The sequence below is a fragment of the Molothrus ater genome, chromosome W, assembly GCF_012460135.2.
Source record: "Molothrus ater isolate BHLD 08-10-18 breed brown headed cowbird chromosome W, BPBGC_Mater_1.1, whole genome shotgun sequence".
NCBI classification, from domain to species: domain Eukaryota; kingdom Metazoa; phylum Chordata; class Aves; order Passeriformes; family Icteridae; genus Molothrus; species Molothrus ater.
This window is the reverse complement of record NC_050510.2, coordinates 1,554,272-1,572,503: the sequence shown is the minus strand read 5'-3', so window position 1 is coordinate 1,572,503 and position 18,232 is coordinate 1,554,272. Positions and strand designations below refer to the sequence as shown.

The 18,232-nt window shown below is 38.8% G+C and overlaps 1 protein-coding gene across 7 annotated transcripts in view; it reads left to right on the top strand.

Moving 5' to 3' along the window:
- Nucleotides 1-18,232, top strand: part of LOC118701480 (transportin-1-like) — a 176,161-nt gene that overhangs the window by 102,340 nt on the left and 55,589 nt on the right. For all 7 annotated transcript variants that reach the window (XM_036406109.1, XM_054517748.1, XM_036406107.2 and 4 more), the window contains exons 10-15: nucleotides 4,712-4,830; nucleotides 9,829-9,889; nucleotides 10,560-10,734; nucleotides 14,161-14,313; nucleotides 15,465-15,690; nucleotides 16,629-16,800. In XM_036406109.1, the coding sequence (XP_036262002.1) occupies nucleotides 4,712-4,830; nucleotides 9,829-9,889; nucleotides 10,560-10,734; nucleotides 14,161-14,313; nucleotides 15,465-15,690; nucleotides 16,629-16,800 (906 nt within the window). The remainder of the gene's footprint in view (nucleotides 1-4,711; nucleotides 4,831-9,828; nucleotides 9,890-10,559; nucleotides 10,735-14,160; nucleotides 14,314-15,464; nucleotides 15,691-16,628; nucleotides 16,801-18,232) is intronic.

Here is an 18,232-nt window from a genome sequence, read left to right as displayed (position 1 = left end):
AGTGAAGGAATTCTTAAAAAGAAAGAAACTGGTATCCACATGATAGGGTTTTTTATGCTTATGGAGAATTACATTTAAAGTAGTTAAGAATATTAATAATTTGGTAGTGATTCTAAGACAGAAGGTCTTGGCCAGTGTCATGCTTTTAAACTAGACAGGTTTAATATTAACTGTTTTGCCAAGTTCCTGGAGGAACAGGGATGGTTGAATTTCAATTTCAGTGGGTTTTTTGAGCATGTACTTCCAGGTGATCAGAAGCAGATATGTATTTCTCTGTGGGTTTTTTTTTCTCCTTCTTTTGTCTGAGAACATGACAACAGGATATATCAGAAGTAGACTGACCTAATAGATTTCAGTTATTAGATTGCACTTGTATATTCATATAGCATATTTAGCCAGGCATGTGGTGCCTAAGATCTTTTTTAATAGAAGTCCTGACTTTTTATTTTACAATGCATAATGAGATTACTTGAAGGGTGTTGATAATATGAAGTTATAACACAGAAACTCAGCTTGTTGCTAAAGAAATAAGATTGTTTGCATCCTGTTGCTTTCAGATAGACATCTTTTACTGCTGAAAGAATTTTTCTTAATGCATTGTGCATCGTTCTTTTCTTGATGGTTTGACATAGCAAGACTAACACAACACTGTTACAGAGTATGCAAACCAGTTCTGAATAATGTTCCTATGCTATTTTGTAATTTTTTGTCAGGAAGCAACTATTTCCATTGCCTAAAGCCACTTTTTTAGCTTATCATTAAAAGTACTCATTAAAGTATGGCACAAGAATGCTAAAAAAACCTAAAAGCCTTCAAATACTCTTCCCATACTTTGCTTTGATACTAGTATCACTGTTTTTACTATGGGGGCCTACAAGAAATATGGGGAAGGATTCTATCAGTGAGTGTAGTGACAGAACAAGGGACAATGGTTTTAAACTGTTAGAGAACAGGGTTAGATTGGATATTAGAAAGAAATTCTTCCCTGTGAGGGTGATGAGGCCCTGGCACAGGTTGCCCAGCAATGTTGTGGCTGCCCCATCCCTGGAAGTGTTTAAGGCCAGGTTAGATGGGGCTTTGAGCGACCTGGTCTAGTGAAAGGTGTTTCTGTCCATGGTGGTGGATTGGAACTGGATAATCTTTATGGTCCTTTCCAACTGTCATGGTTTGATGCTGGCACAATGCCAGTGCCCCCATGAAAATATATGCTCCCTGGTGTCTGCTGTGAGATGTGTTTAGGACTAGAGCAAAGCAGGCTCCAACTTAGGAATATAGAAGAAAAACTTTATTAACCTACAACTCTATATAAAAAGAAACGCACACAGAACTCAGAATGAAAACCTTCCAAAAAAAATTCCTCCTCCCCCCACCAAATTTCCAATACATCCACCCCTCAGATCATCAACTCTCAGTCCATCACCCCCATTAGATAATCAGTTCTCAGTTCATCACGGAGAGAGGAGTTCCTCTTGTACCATAGGCTTCCCCAGGAAACACAGTTGAGACCTCTTGTGTTTCCATGTCACACGTGGCACCACCTGGAGAACATTTGCCATTGTGACATCTCCCTTCCATGTACAGTGCTCTCACCACTGCACATGGACCAGAGCTGCTTCTAGGGTTCCCCTTTTAAGGATGCTTTGCCCAGTTCCAAAAAGAAGCACAGTCTCTCACTTTTGGGACACCTGTCCCCACCAAATTCACCCCCTGGGGCCGAGGGGTCTTGAGAAGAGAGGTCTTCTTCTTCCCTGAAGATCGAGGGCACCACCACCCTCCTCACCCATCGTCTCTGTTCACACACTCCTTCACATAACATCACTGCACTCTCTTGGCTCCAAGCCATTGCCTCCCCCTAAATGAAGTCTCTGTGTCACAGGAAAAATGGTTCTGTCCATGGCTATACAAGAAAAGCCCAGCCAAAGGCCACTCCATCATCCCTCCCACCCAAGATTCTTCTCAATTTCTCTCGTGGCCCATTTCCTCTTATCTCATCTCTATCTCTCTTCTCATTCAGCTCCAGGAGGATCAGTATTTGAAACGTTTCCATTATTCAAGAAAAGGGTAAAAAATCTCAGGCTCTGCTTGTCTAGAACTCCCATGGCTGCCCTGCCGGGCACCTTCTCGCCACACCCCCCCTCTCCTTCTCAGCTGGCTGTGCTATCAAATTTCAAGGTGGCACAGCACAGGCACCAGCTCTCTCTCTCTCTCTCTCTCTCTCTCTCTCTCTCTCTCTCTCTCTCTCTCTCTCTCTCTCTCTCTCTCTCTCTCTCTCTCTCCCTCTCTCTCCTGGGGGGGGGGTGGCGTGGCTGCCCGATGCCTCTCAGTGTTCCTCCACCCTTCCATCCTGCAGGGGCCTTCACCTCCCTTCTCTGTCCAAGGCCCGGCCTACCTCACCGGGCCGCATGGCTTCCCCTCCCCCGCCCAGCCTGCAGCTGGGCAGGGGAGGCCTGACCTCTTTCACAGATGGAACCCAAGAGAAAGTTTTCCTGGGAGTTCTCTGCTTTTAACCCCTCGTGTTCTCAGAGGCGTATCCATGTCCTCAGTTGCCACACCAGGTGCCAATATTCAAATCTGAGCACCTATTGGTTTGACCATAGCATCCCAAAAAACTCACTTCCTTTTCAAACCAGGACACCAACCCAAACCATTCTATGATTTCCAGACTGTGTATATGGCTCTTATACCACTGAGTGTAAGTAGCCTTTTCCATCTACTGCTATCTAACTTCATGGAGCATATATTATAATATGTGCTTAAAGACGAAATGATAGTGTGACCTTCAAACAGACATTACTTTTTGTCATTCTGGTTTTGTCTTTGTGGCAAATAACTGAATACAACAAAAGTGTTGATTTTCAAACCCTCTAGGGAAAAATGCCAAATCACTTCAGTTCTATTAATTAACCTTGCTTGCAATGGTGTCCTGGGATGACTTTATGATGCTGGTATCCCCATCATCTGTTCTCTTGCCCAGAAATGGGTCTTGTAGCTTTAAGCTAGGCCCAGAGAGAGAGAGGGTGAAGCAGGGGGAGAAGCAGTGTGCAGTTTACAGACAAATGGATAGGACATTTTTCAAATTTTCCAAGCTGTAATCTGTTCATAACTCAGAATAGAGCAGTATTTTTGTTGCCATCAGTTCTTAATCACAATAATGACCTTTTAGGAAACACTTGCAATTTAGTGCATTTCATAGAATCACAGAATGGTTTGGATTGGAAAGAACCTTAAAAATCACCTAGTTCCAACCTCCCCCACATGGGCAAGAACACCTTCTGCTAGACCAGGTTGGTTGGAGCCCCATCCAGACTGGTCTTGAACACTGCCAGAAATGGGGAGAGGAGTCTATAACCTCTCTGGGAAACCTGTGCCAGGCCCTCACCACCCTCAAGGTAAAGAATTTCTTCCAAATATCTAATCTAAACCTACCCTCCTTCAGCATAATACCATTCCTCCTGTTCTTATCACTCTATGCCCTTGTAAAAAGTCCTTCTTGAGCTCTCTTGGAGCCCCTTTAAGTACTGGAAGGTGCTCGAAGGTCTCGAATCCTTCACTTCTCCAGTTTGAATAGCCCCAACTCTCTCTGCCTGTCTTCATAGAAGAGGAGCTCCAGCCCTCTGAGCATCTTTGTGGCCTCCCCTGGGCTTGCTCCAACAGGTCCATGTCTTTCTTGTGTTGGGACCCCAGTGCTGGACACAGTTTTTCAGGTGGGGTCTCAAGAGAGCGGAATAGAAGGGGAGAATCACCTCTCTCCACCTTCTGCCCATGCTGCTTTGGATGCAGCCCTGTAGTAATGCAGTTCTGTAGAAAGGGATGTTTGTTGCAAATCTTGCATCCCTGAAATGCATAAGGATAATATAGGTTGCCCCATTCTATTTAATTTTGAGAACAAAATGGTATTCTGAAGGAGAATTTATTTTCTTAATTTTAAATCAATGTGTGATGAAAGGTAGCTGCATGGACTTCCATGAGGCTTCTAAAATGAGTGGAAGGACCAATTGTTTCAGAAATGAGCTGCATGGAAGAATGCAAAACTTACTGTTTTGGAAGTTGCAAGCACTTTCTCTAAATTGCTTTGGAAGTCATGTACAAGAAACTGATGTAGCCATGGTGTATTTAGCCTTTCTGCTTATGCAGGTATTTAATTTTTTTTTAAGGGGGTTTAAATTTTAACAGCAAGCTTAAAGATTTGACACTGAATCTCTGAATTACCATTCATACTTGGAAAAAGTGAGACTTTTTTTTCCCCTGTTGTGAGTTCTACTTAATTGCATCCTGTCAGATAATCAATATTTGAAAGAGAGGCTTTTTTATGGTACTGGATATAAAAAGTATTTCCATCTTACTAAGTGTGTAATTGTACTCTTTTATTCAAAAGGAGAAGGGGGGGAGTGTTAAAATAATTTTTAAATCCCCCCGCTATTCTCAGGAAACTGTTTATTATCTTGGGTCTCTGTCTATAGTTTCTTGGTAATAATGTTCTCACTTAAACTGGGAAAAAACTTAGAATCTGAATCATCTAGCATTGAGAAATAAGTCTCAGCTTATTCTCACTATAGCCTTAAGTAGTTTTTTATATCTGTTTCTTCCCATTGCCCCAAAGAAACAAAATTACTCTGGGAGCATAGTTTATTTTTGCAAACACACTTTGCAATGTTGTTGATAGCTTCTTCACTTAAAACTTATACAAGATTGTGGTTTTTTTTTTGTGTAGTATATGCTTCAAAGGACCCAGGACCAAGATGAAAATGTTGCTTTGGAGGCTTGTGAGTTTTGGCTGACTTTGGCTGAACAGCCAATTTGTAAAGATGTATTATGTCGGCATCTTGCTAAGTAAGTATTAAGAATTAGAACTAGTCATTTTGAAATAGTCATCCTTAAACTTCAGTTAACTTTTTCCTGGTTACTCTTTTGGAGACTGTATCTAGCTTGCTGTATGCTTGGGAGGAGTTTCTTCTAGCTAGTTCTTGTACATATTAAAAATGGCTGTATCACAGAGGTCACTGAAAAGACTTTTGAGGATTTCAGACTTGGCTCCTGAGGCAACGTAAACTGTGTCACTGGTGCTTTATCTCAAGCCTAACATCCTGTTAAGTATCAGATGGAGGCAAAGGTATACTAACATGTGCTTAAGCTTAAACAAACATTTCCATGTGACATTACCTATTATATCTGGTGTACCATGAACATGTTTTCTTGACAACTGCTATTGTGAGCATTTCTGTGCAATGCTTCTATGTGAATAGTCATGCCAGGGGTTTCCCATCTTTATGAAGACATAACAAAATGACAAGATCATTTAGATTTAGGAATCAATTTCATATCAATTGCCAGAGCAATTTAAGCTTGAAAGCATGTATAATGTGTTTTTCATGCTTCTTCAGACTGACAGTAGTTTTTTAAGCTCCAAAAACTTTTTTGTAAGTTTCAAAAATTATCATAAGCTTTAAAATGTAGATCCTTGATTGAACGGGAATTGAACACCCATGCTTGAGATTTGAACATCTGCATGTCTTCAACTGTGCTAATAACCTATATCCAGACTAAAGACTTTTTCAATAGGAAACAGATTCTTCAGTGTTCCCAGTAAATGAAGACCCAATTTTTGATATATGCTTGGAAGGTTTTTGAAAATGCTAACGCAGTTCTGTCTGTGATTCTGCTCTTCCAGTGAAAGTGTGGAGAGAAGAGATGCATTATTTTCAGCAAAAATGACCATTTTAGATGTAAAGCAATTTTTAAAAAAAGGGAGGGACTTTCCAAATTTCATTTTTCATAAGCATTTAGAAAACAGAATGGAGATTAAAGCAGATCCTGTAGCAGTACAGGAATAGGATTTGAAAAGAGAAGAACAATGTTACGAAAAATCACTTTTCAGTTTTAAAATGTTTTTACTTAAATCCTTTCCTTATAGCTAAAAATACAAAAGAATGATAGCACAGTTCTTGATTCTACCTACCTCCTTCCCAACACACATAGTGTGAAGGTGACACTAGTCACCTTCTCAGTATAAATTGTAAACCTCTTCTGTCCTACATGAACATTGACATTACAACAGCTTCATCCTTGGTTTTTGGGCTTTTTTTAAGAAGCTTTTAAATTTCTAGTAAAACAGATAAGAGTAACATTACATATCTTTTATCTTTCAATGTCATTTTTGTTGAAAGCAACTTGTTTGTTGGCGAGTCTTTTTGATTAGGGAGCTATATAAATTTGACAATACTTGATTATAACCATAGGGGGTTTTTTATATTAGATTAAGTGGGACAAGATCTTCTAGAAACCTGTTCAATATCTTGTTCCATTTTGCTCCTGTAGGTTTTTTATAAAATTTATACCTCCTGCATGCTTCATGAAGTATGCTGCAGAAATGCCAAGTAATGGGTGTTAATCTGAATACTTAGTGTTCTTTCATTGAAAGTTCAGAAGGTAATTGTTGTGAACAAGTGGTTTCAGCTTCTCAGACTCACCATCAAAGGTACTGGCAAAAAGCAAATTTTAATATGTATTTGTGAAAGTGTGACTTTACAGAGTTTGATGGCAAGGCTCACTCTATTACTACATAGAAGAAGCATACATAGGAAAATTGGATTAGAATCAATTTAGAATGATTTGCATGGAGACCAGGAATGCAAAAGGGGGTAAGGGTGCAAAGGATATGGATACAAAATATAATGGTGCAGAAGACTTTAGCAGCACTTAATCATTGACTAATTTAACGTTTGAAAAGTTATTCAGTAGGATTTATTACAGTTATAACAGTGACTAAATTATAGATTCACTCTAAAAAACATTCATACCATAATCAATTTACACATGTACAGGTAAACTCATGTCTACACCTATTTCTATGTGTGTAAATGTACCTATCAAAAACTCCCCTCAGGTTCAGTGAAATACGTCCATTTCCTTTGCGTTTCCCAACAGGCAAGGGTTGCACCTGGAGGAGCATGGAAATGGGGGGGAAATATCAGCCTAGGCCTCATCATCAGTGATGGTCCTTTGAGTATCACAAACTTGAGGGTTTGCGAGCTCTGAGAGGCCCCACTCAGAGGGAGGTGCTGACTCAGCCCACTGCAGTCCAGGAGAACTCAAAGGGCCTCACTGACCCAAGTTGGTAACTACTGGGCTTTTTTCCTAGAAAGTCCAGTAACAATGGTACCACTTCACTTGGGCTATGAATCAGGTAAATTATTTACCAAGGCTAACAAGGATAACTGCATATCCTTGTTCTTCACTTTGGTCAGTCAGATGATGTTCCTGTCATGGTCAGTGTTGTTCCCACCTATATCATGCAAGAGCTCCTGGCACAGTCAGAGACACTTCAGTGCCCAAGTGGTACGGTCAAGGGATGCTTCACCGCTCAGCTGGTTCAGTCAAGATTTGTCCGGAGTTTCTGAGGTCATAGGGCAGGCCCAAGGATGGGGGGGATGCACCACCACAAAGCCCTCATGACTAAAATCAATCTCTCTTGCTCCACAGAGCAGTGGTGTGGTTGCCTCTTGCCACTGTGCCTATACACAGGTTAATGCCATGTTCCAGTTGTAATTTGAGGGAAATTTTTGTTTAGTTCATATCGCCATTGAGATGCATGACTATTATTGCTGGTCTGAATACCTTCAGAAACAATACTCCTCAGCTGCAGAATATAGAGAGACTGAGTCTGTTGCTGTTGCTTGGTCAGTCCATGGTGATTTTAGTATTCACTTGATTTGGCATGTAATACATATATTTATTTTTACGGATTAATTTTTGTAGTGAATGTGTTTATATGTGAAATACTTGACTTTTTTTTCCCTAGTCCTTTTTTTTGCCATACAACATTACCATTGGGGACCCATGGCCATAACCAGTTTAATAACTAAGTAAAGTTCTAATAAGGACTAATGATGACTAATGTCAAGATCTCTGCAAAGTCAGGGACTTGTCTTAAGAAGTGATACTTGAAGTAATCACAAAAGGATAGGAGGGCTCGATGTAGTTAGACTCCCATCCTTAAGAGTAGCGAGGTAGAATTTTCAGCCACAGGTAAGTAAAGTGACAAATGGTATACAGGAGAGCCAACGTACTAACTTGTTTATCAAACATATTTTGGAAGTGTGAATTCTTACTTAAAAGCTTTTGACTTAATTTCTGAAAGGTACTTCAAAATAGATTTCATCATGTGGAAGAATATCCTATTTTTAAAGTGTAAAACTCAATTGTGCCATCTGGCTACATCTAGTTAGAAACTAACACTTTTTCATATTACAAAGTATTAATGAACTGCATGAAATGGAGTATGGTTAAGGTGCTGACTTGTTATTAGGCTAAGTTTTTGTCTGGGGTTTTTTGTGTTGGTTTTCTTTTGTTGTTGTTGGGGGGAGGAAATGTGGTTACAGCCAAAATTATGGACCAGCTAACTGAAAACCAGCTTGCTTTATTTATGTGTTATTTTGACATAGAATTATAGAATCTCTTAAGTTGGAAGGGACCCATAAGGATCATCAAATCCAACTCCCTGCTGCTTGCAGGACTATCTAACACTAAATCATATGACTAAGAGTGTTGTCCAGATGCTCCTTGAACTCTTGTCAGGCTTGGTGCCATGACCACTTCTCTTGGGAGCTTGTTCCAGTGACTTGACCACCCTCTCAGTGAAGAACCTTTTCCTAATGTCCCATCTGAACTTGCCCTGATGTGGCTTCATTCCATACCCTTGGGTCCTGTCACTGGTCACTAGACAGAGGAGATCAGCACCTCCCCCTCCGCTGGCCCCGTTGAGGAAGTTGTAGATTGCAATGAGGTCACCCCTCAGCCTTCTCTTCTCCAGGCTGAACAGACCAAGTGATCTCACCCACTCCTCCTTAGTCTTGCCCTTGCCACCCTTCACCATCTTCTTTGGATGCTCTCTAATAGCTTTATATCTTTCTTATATTGTGGTGCCCAAAACTGCACACAGCACTCAAGGTGAGGCTGCACCAGTGCAGAGCAGAGTGGAACAATCACCTCCCTTGCCCAGCTGTTGATGCTGTGCCTGATGCACCTTAGGATATGGTTGGCCCTCCTGGCTGCCAGAGCACTGCTGACTCACATTCAACTTGCCATCGACCAGAACCCCCAGGTCCCTTTCTGTAGTGCTGCTCTCCAGTCTCTTGTTCTCCTGTTTGTCTGTACATCCAGGGTTGCCCCATCCCAGGTGCAGAATCCGGCACTTTTCTTTGTGAAACTCCATATGGTTGGTGATTGCCCAGCCCTCTCATTTGTCTGTCTCTCTGCAGGGTGCTTCTGCCTCCAGGGAGTCCACAGCTCCTCCTACTTCAGTATCATCAGCAAACTTACTTAATGTACATTTGATTCCTGCTTCCAGATCATTTATAAAAACATTAAAGAGCACTGGCCCTAAAATTGAACCCTGGGGAATATATGGATAACCAGTTGCCAGTCTGATGTGACCCCATTTGCTATAACCCTTTGAGCCTGATTTGTCAGCCAGTTGTTCACTCAATCTATTATAAACCTTTCTAGCTGTGTGCTGGACATTTTGTGCAGAAGGATACTGTGAGAAACAGTATTGAAAGCTTTGCTAAAAATCCAAAAATCCTCACATCTACTGGTGTCCCTTTGTCAGCTAGATGGGTGACCTTGTAAAAGGAAACTAAGTTGGTTAAGCAGGACTTCCCTCTCGTGAACCCATGCTGGCTGTGACCAATGACTGCGTTGTCTCTCAAGTGTTTTTCAATAAGTCCCAGAATAAATTTCCCCATAATTTTATCAGGTGCTGAAGTGAGACTGACAGGCCTGTAGTTACCAGGGTCTTCCTTCTTGACATGTATCAATATTTCTTTGTAGACTGATACCTGTGCTGGTAAATGGTATGAAATATTCAGAGATTGATATTATTCTGTTAAAGGTAAGCATTCCTTTCTTTTATACTCAGTAAGAATATCTGGTTAGCTTCTGACTTGTAAATCAGAATGGTTGAGCTGGTAGACCAGATCTGGTCTGCCATCTATTCAATGGAGATTTACCTTTCTGGGGCAAGGTGTGCTGTTCCAAAAACTGAATACGACTGCTGCCATGTTTGTTGGAAAATAATCTGTGGGTTTTCCTGCTTTGCTCCTCTCCCCTTCCACCAAATTTTGGCAGAGCTGGGATACTTTTACCCATGAATGACTGCAGCAAAGCAGCCTATAAAGAAATTATCAGAATTAATTTTAATGCCCTTCTAGCTTGCACTACACAGCTTTTTCCATCACAACATTTTAGAATGTGTCTGTGTACTAGAATTTCTCTATCTCTTCTTCTTTCTAATTCCTTCCCATCAAGAGTAATTTCTTAACAAGAAGAGTACTTTGTGCTTTTCTGTGAGATTACCTCTGTTGCTTCTGTTTTCCTGAATTTTTTCTGGTAAATACTGTATCACAATGCAGGAACAATGGCATTTTTAGTTAGCTAGGCAGCACAAGTGGGATGTGAATTTCACACGTTTATAAAATATTGAACTAAAATTTGCACTACATTCTTAACTTCCTTGAGCAATATGGTTGCACTGGTTTATCTGATAAAACATTTTTTGACAGGGGGATGTTGAAGAAGATGAAGCTATTCCAGATAGTGAACAGGACATAAGACCTCGTTTTCATCGTTCGCGGACAGTAGCTCAGCCACATGAAGAAGATCGTATTGAAGATGATGATGATGATGATGATGACAATGATCTTGATGATGATGATACTATTTCTGACTGGAATTTAAGTATGTCAAAGTAATGTGTAAAATGTTTTAAAATATATCTACTTGCATAATACAAGAACCACAGTAAACAAAGGAGTTTTTGTATAAGAATACTGAGGCTTTGCTTTTGAATAGAAAATGAACTATCTGCTGATATAATTGATGTTTTGGGCAGAGGGGAGTCTTTCAGGTGATGTTTTGACTATATAACTATTGAAAAATCTAGCCACCTCTAAACATATTTTGAATATGGCCAATAGATCTGCAAACATCTACTAGATGCAATTCAACAGAAGCTTTGGGGTTTGAATTTTAGTTCTACAAGGTAATAAAAAACATGTATTACTGTTTACTTTAGTAAAAGTCTTTGTGGTGAGTTGATCTTGGCTGGATGCCAGGTGCCCGCCAAGCCACTCTATCACTCCCTTTACCAGCTGGACAGAGGAGAGAAAATTGAAAACAACTAGTAGATTGAGATAAGGCAGTTTACTAAAGCAAAAGTGAAAGTTAATGTGCACACAAAGAAAGAGGAAAGCAAAATAGGTTTATTTTCTCCTTCCCATCAGTGACCGATGTTCAGCACCTTCCCGGAAGCAGGGCTTCAGCACTTGTAGGGGTTGCTCCAGAAGGCAAACATTATAAATAATGAATGCCATCCCCTTCCTCCTCCCTCCCTTAGCTTTTATATCTGAGCTGACATCATATGGTATGGGATATCCCTTGGGTCAGTTTGGGTCATCTGGCCTGGCTGTGTCCCCTCCAAGGATCTTGCCCATCCCTACCCTACTGATGGGGGGTGGAATGTTGAGACAGTGCTGATGCTATGTCAGCACTGCTCAGCAGTAACCAAAACACTGGTGTGTAAACAACACTTTACCAGCTCCAAATGCAAAGCACAGTGCTGTGAGGGCTGCTATGGGGAAATGAACTCCAGCTCAGCCAGATCCAATACAATCTTACACATTGTTCTTAGCTTAATAATGCTTTCTTTTAGTTCAGTCTTCCCTCTATATCTGGTTTGTGTTTGATTTTTTTTCTTCCACCTACATGCTACTACTGACCATTATTACCAGTAGTTCAGATGTAGTACAGATGAATGTGCCTTGAAGCTTATGGATCAAACAATTTTGAGACATATCTAAATTTTAAAATAATACTAACACTGATAATACTGTTATTATTATTATAATTTAGAAGACAAAAAGCACAAATATAATTTCCTTTGTAAAGTATCTTTTTTATAGTTTTAAATTCATAATGCTATTCTTTTAGTCGTGTGTAGAGATTGCAGAATTAAATCAATATTTCGTGGAAAACATAACTGAAATGACAGGGTGCTGTGTGGTCCACAGTTATGGTTAAGAAGATGAGGAAGCTAAAGCTCTCTAGGAAAGAGAGAGAACAGAACAGTTAAGAAATCTGTTTTGATATATGTTATCTGTAATTGACAGAATTTGGATTATCTGAATTTCAGAATTGTATGCCCTATTTCTTATCCAGTGTTCTATATTTGACTTCCAATTTGAACAGAGAGGTAATGTCAGCACAGCCTGACACAGCAGCATTGGTTAGTAATGAGACCTGGTAATTAAATATGGGAGTCCACCGTTTTTTTCCTCTAGTAGAAAGCTAAAACAGTCTAAGCTGAACCAGCAGGTGCTGGTCTTGGGGAGTCTGTGGTGTCTATTATTGTTTTTTAGTGGAGATCTGCTCTGAGTTGAGGGCTCATGTTTGGTTTTATTCAAACCTGTTGGACATCATCTAGAAGCAGAGTAGAAAAAATTTTGTATTTATTATCTGTTCTAGTAGTTGCTACCTCCCAAGTGAAAAACTGTCTGTGTCTTGCTTGGGCCCACTAGCAGTTTAGATCCAGTTTAGGAATTTTGCATGTTACATTTGCTATGTATATTTTGCCTGATTACCTGTTTTGTATATACTTTTGTTTCAGTTGAATCAAGGAACTGAGATCATAATATGCTGGAAAAAAATACTGTATAAGTTCTGTAATATGAGCATTCTTTATAAATCCATCTTAGCATTATTTTTCTAGACATGTCAGCCCCACAGCAGAAAACCAGAGTAAGGATTTTTGAATCATGTTTTGAAGCTGTTCTTTTATGAGCTTTTGTGTGCTAAAATATGAGTTTAAAAACTTTCAAACAAATTTCAAAGTAGTGTTCTTTGTATAGGTACATCACAGAATTAGGAGCTAGCTCAGAGCAAAAGTCAGTAAATTTCTTTCAGTCTCTAGAGATTGATGATTTTGACTTTTTTTTGCTTTGAGACATAGGTCATGGTCAAACATTTTCTTTTTAATCACTTGCTATTATTTTTTGGCTATTTCTCCTTAATTGCTTCAGTATGTTGCATTCATGTCACAGACCTTCCCTCTTTTGTAGTGTTACACCATCCTGAAATTATGTAGTGTATATAATGTTGCAATATAATGGTGTGGTTCCTGTCTATTGGCGATGGAGAGAGGCAGGGAGACTGAGTGGTGGTGGTCAGAATCCAAATTTATTGTGGACTACATATGCTTATATACTATTCTAGGAAGGCTAGTAATTTTTTACTACAATGATTGGGTTAATCATCATATAAACAAACATACATTTTGCAACATCTCTTGTTTGTAGAACTTGATTCAATCTTCTCTCTTGATTCAATCTTCTTGCTCTGTTTGTTCTTGCCAAGGCATCCTGATTATCAAAATCTCTTATGCTAATCAGGTCCAAAGTACATCACCTGTCAGTGAGTGTTTTAATATCCCTAGTGTATAAGTCCTTTTAGTGGCTATAAAAATGCTGCAAAAATGGCTCCCTAAAAGCTATGGCTTTGTACCAGAGCACAATGGATCCCTGTGTATTGTAATGAAATTAAAGTATCTTTCCTCCTGATACCCTTGTGATGCCTAAAGAGGCTGACCTAGAACAGAGACTAGGCAGAGTTAAAGAATAAAGTAGGTATTTATTAAAAGGCCATAATGGATACACCTTGGGCACAGTACAAGAGCCTGGCCAGGGCTACACCCAAGATGGTCACAAGAGGGACGACCAGTCATGAGTTTTCACACTTTTATAAGTTTTGGTTCATTTATATTTGGGTTAATTGTCCAATTACAGCTTCAGGTTATGAAGTCCCATCCTCTTGCTTTGCTCTCTTCAATTCACCATTGTTTATGCTTTTTGTGCCCGAAGCTGCAATGGTGTCCTTGGTTCTCAGGCTGGAAAAGGATTGTTTTGTCTAACTAAACTGTGACGAGAACTTGCTAACACTTAATATGAAATTCAGAGTTACACACTAAGGCAGTACAGAATCTGAAAAATATGAAAGATAAAACTTAAGAACTTAAGGCATCACTGGCAGCTCGAAGTTAAAATGAGGATCATACTTTTTAACTACAACTGCTTGTATAATAAGAAGATTAACATTGTTAATTCCCCTCAGGGAAATGTTCTGCTGCTGCTCTAGATGTCCTGGCTAATGTATTTCGTGATGAACTTCTGCCACACATCTTGCCCCTTTTGAAGGAATTGCTTTTCCATCATGAATGGGTAGTTAAAGAATCTGGTATCCTTGTTCTTGGAGCAATTGCTGAAGGTAAGGCAACAGTGCATATCAGGTTACTGAATTTTTATTGGTTCTAAAGCAGTTCTGGGTTTCCTTCTAGATGAATTTACTTGTGCAAGCAAGTATGCATCCTTAGCTGTTTGGTTTTGTTTTTAAGTGAATAATCTCTACATCTACTGGTTGATGACTGCAGTTACTTGTTTAATTTTTCATTTTCAAATCTGTGCATTTTTTTGAGGCTTCAAAAACTTAGATAATTTCTTTTATTCCTCCCCTTTTTAACTCTGTAGCATATATTTCTTGGTCTCTCATTAAATACTACCTTGATTTGATACAACAGGAATATCTACATTTCATTCAGTGTTTTCAGAAATGGAGAAGACAAGTCCCACGACTTCAGTGCCCTGAGCTGCTTTTCATGGATGGCTCTCTGATTTAAATGTGTTAACTTCCATTTCTTTGTATTTACTTACAGTCTTGGCTTTTTGCCTATATTTCCATAATCTCTGTCTGTTTTGGAAATTGAAGGAATATGTTTGGGTCCATGCCTGGATTATCTATCTTTTCCTACAGTGCCTAGTGAACATATATTTTCTTTGTAGCTAGAAAGCATTTTTGTTGGTTTTGATTTCAAGTCAAGCAAGGTAAAAGTTAGTACTTCTTGCAAATCTTAGTATATTACTGCCCTTGCTGACTCGAAGTGTGCAGCTTTTATTGTTGGTCAGTATTTGTGTTATATTAAGAGAAAACAAGAAGAAAATTAAATTTTTAAAGAAATCTTTTTTAATGATATGGTGATTAGTTATCAAGGCCTAATCTTTCTCTGCTTGTTGTCTTGGTCACTCTGAGTAGACTGGCATAAGACTTCCAAGCTTTGTAAACCAATTTTATTTGGATGTTCTTGCTATACTCCCTTTAATAAAGCAGAATTTATGGAGATTGGAGAAGCACTGAAGTAGAAATGTAGTTGGAATGAATGTAAATTCGATTGAGGATTTTAATTACTGTTTATGGTGTGGTTTCATTTTAGGACAACATAAATTAGGTAGACTTGCTTTGTATATTGGCAAAATGTATTACTACATGATAGAGGAAGAAAATATATCCCTTCTAGGAAATAACAAAAAGCTCTATTATGTTTTCTAATTCTCATACTGTAATAGCTATATTTTTCCTTCTAGGCTGCATGCAGGGTATGATTCCATATCTTCCTGAGCTGATCCCTCACCTTATTCAGTGCCTCTCTAATAAAAAGGCTCTTGTGCGCTCCATCACTTGCTGGACTCTTAGTCGCTATGCACACTGGGTAGTTAGTCAACCCCCAGACACATACTTGAAGCCATTAATGACCGAGTTGCTAAAGCGCATTCTGGATAGCAACAAGAGAGTACAAGAAGCTGCCTGCAGGTGAGCCAAAGCTTAAACAAAAAGTGCTATCCATGACACTGCTTTTTCATGGGAAAATATTTTAATGCCTTAATTGATTATTCTATAACTCCATTTCTAGCTCCTAATGTATTTTTTTTTCCTTTTAAATTGGGGTGGGTTCGGCTTCTTCTGAAATCATCACAGCTGAGTTGTGGTAAAACAAAACCAGATAATTTGTCTTTCTCTTGTCCAGTTTGTTTTTAGAATATATGAAAAGCAAACTAAACAATCTATTGCTGTAAAAAGAAATTATCTGTATGTCACACCTGTTTATTTTCAATATTTGAAATTTCATTGTCTAGGAATCTGGCTTTTATAGGCCTACGAGCAAGGTCAATACGGGAAAACTATCCCATCATTGCATTAGCAATGTTTATATTTAGCTCAGGATTACAAAAAAATTTGGGTTACAACTATTTCAAGGGATATTCCCTTTCTCTTGAAAGGAGATCCTTGGAGGTAAGATTCCCTTCTGTCCCTTGTCTGCCGATATTTAAAAAAAAAAAAAAAGAATGGACACACCATTAATAGAATGGGTATACCACTTGTGCAGGAAGCTCAGCAAGTAAAGCTTTTACATGTCAGTTTGTGTAGGGGAGGAGTGCACAGCAGACTGCCAAGAAAGTTTCTTCATAAAGCAGGATTAGATCTGTAACACGTATACATAAAAGGTTTTTACCATAATTTTTTTTAATTTTGCTCATCACAGTTTGAGCTGAATCTTTGTGTTCAATCAAAATAGATTGAGTTTGTCTCAATAATACCATTGTAAAAACATACCTTGGATGAATTTAAAGACTAAATACAGTTCTGTGTTTAACCAGGAATGGGTAGTTTAGGGCATTTTGGGGTGGTCGTGTTTTGTTTTTTACCAGCTATTGACTGACCTATTTGGGGTGGGTTTTTTTGTCCATCAGTGCCTTTGCTACTCTAGAAGAGGAGGCTTGTACAGAGCTTGTTCCTTATCTTGCATATATACTTGACACTTTGGTCTTCGCATTTAGTAAATATCAGCATAAAAACCTGCTCATTCTTTATGATGCTATAGGAACTCTAGCAGATTCTGTAGGACATCATCTAAATAAACCTGTGAGTATACTTTATGTTCTGTAGAAACACTCATCATATATTGAAAAACTGGTTGAGTGGCTTTTGTAGTGTGCTTTATATGTTTTTAAACAAAAATCTTGGATTCATTAATAATAAATATTTGCATGTAATATACATAGACTGTATGTAATTTTCACACTACACAAATACTCCCCATTTTGAATAAATAATTGTGTGTTTGGTGGCTTGCAAAATGTACTTTTCATTATTGTGACTTTTTCTTACTCTCAGAATTTTTCAGCTCAAAGGAGATATATATAGATATATATATATAGATATGAAATGGGATTTTAAAGAAATTGGTAGAATGTGTGTGCTAATTTCTAATGACTTTTTTGTTGCTTGTAACCACTTTCAGTATAGCTAAACTGCTCTGAGTGTCTTTCCAATGCATCAATGCACATCATCATTAGAGATTGCTTTATCCAAGAGTGGGATAGATGTGCATTTTATATCTAAAAACACAGAATCCTTTGAGTAAATCACAGAGAGCACAGGCAAGTGTAGTGGGGTTTTTGTCGTATACATGTTCATTAATAGGATATACATATATGTCACATGCATGCTGTTGAAATTTGGTTTATTTCTCTATAGTGCTTCACATGACATAGACAAACTAGAATAAAACAATTTGGGTTGTTGCCATGGCATTTTATTTGCCATTCAAGACTCCACACTGTCAAAGGACATATTTTCCAATCTCTCTCTGGCCCTGGCCAGCTTGACTTCTGACAGCACCAGGAGGAAGCTAAATGGGAGCTCCTGGTAATGGTGGTACTTTCTTCAGTTGCTTAAAATATTGTATCTTTGGACATAGCATTAGCTGGCAGCATCTGTTGTCTCTTTCGATACTTTCTGGGAGCAACAGTACTACAGGGATGCCTTGCTTAATGTCCTTGTGACTGTGACAGCAGTGGCCGAGAAGATGCAACATTTTATACAGAATTGGTAAGTGCGCATTTCTGGAGGGATAGAAAATTACTTTCTTCGTGGATGAGTAATTGAATGAAGAACAGGTTTCAGGAACTTCTGGGGATAGAGTTGAAGCATCAAGGCAATGGAAGATGATTGAGAAAAGCAGGTGGCAGATGCACAGCTAGATTGTATTGCTGGTAAAAACATTTTCTGTAGCCCCTGAGTCAATCCTGTAGATATGTAACAACCCAGGCAGCTATTAAAAGTTGCTAGACTGAAGCCAAACCTGGAGGAAAATATTTGTTTTGCAAAGGTACTTATGTGCCTCAGCAAAAAATCTTAAGACATAAAATTTAAGTTCTAATATTCAACTACTATATATTTCAACAAAGGTTGAATTGCAGTATATTTTTTTTCTCCTGAAAAAGTAGAATATATAAATTTTCTAGCTTTGAAATAAACTACTATGCAATTAAATGCTTCAGTACCTGATGCA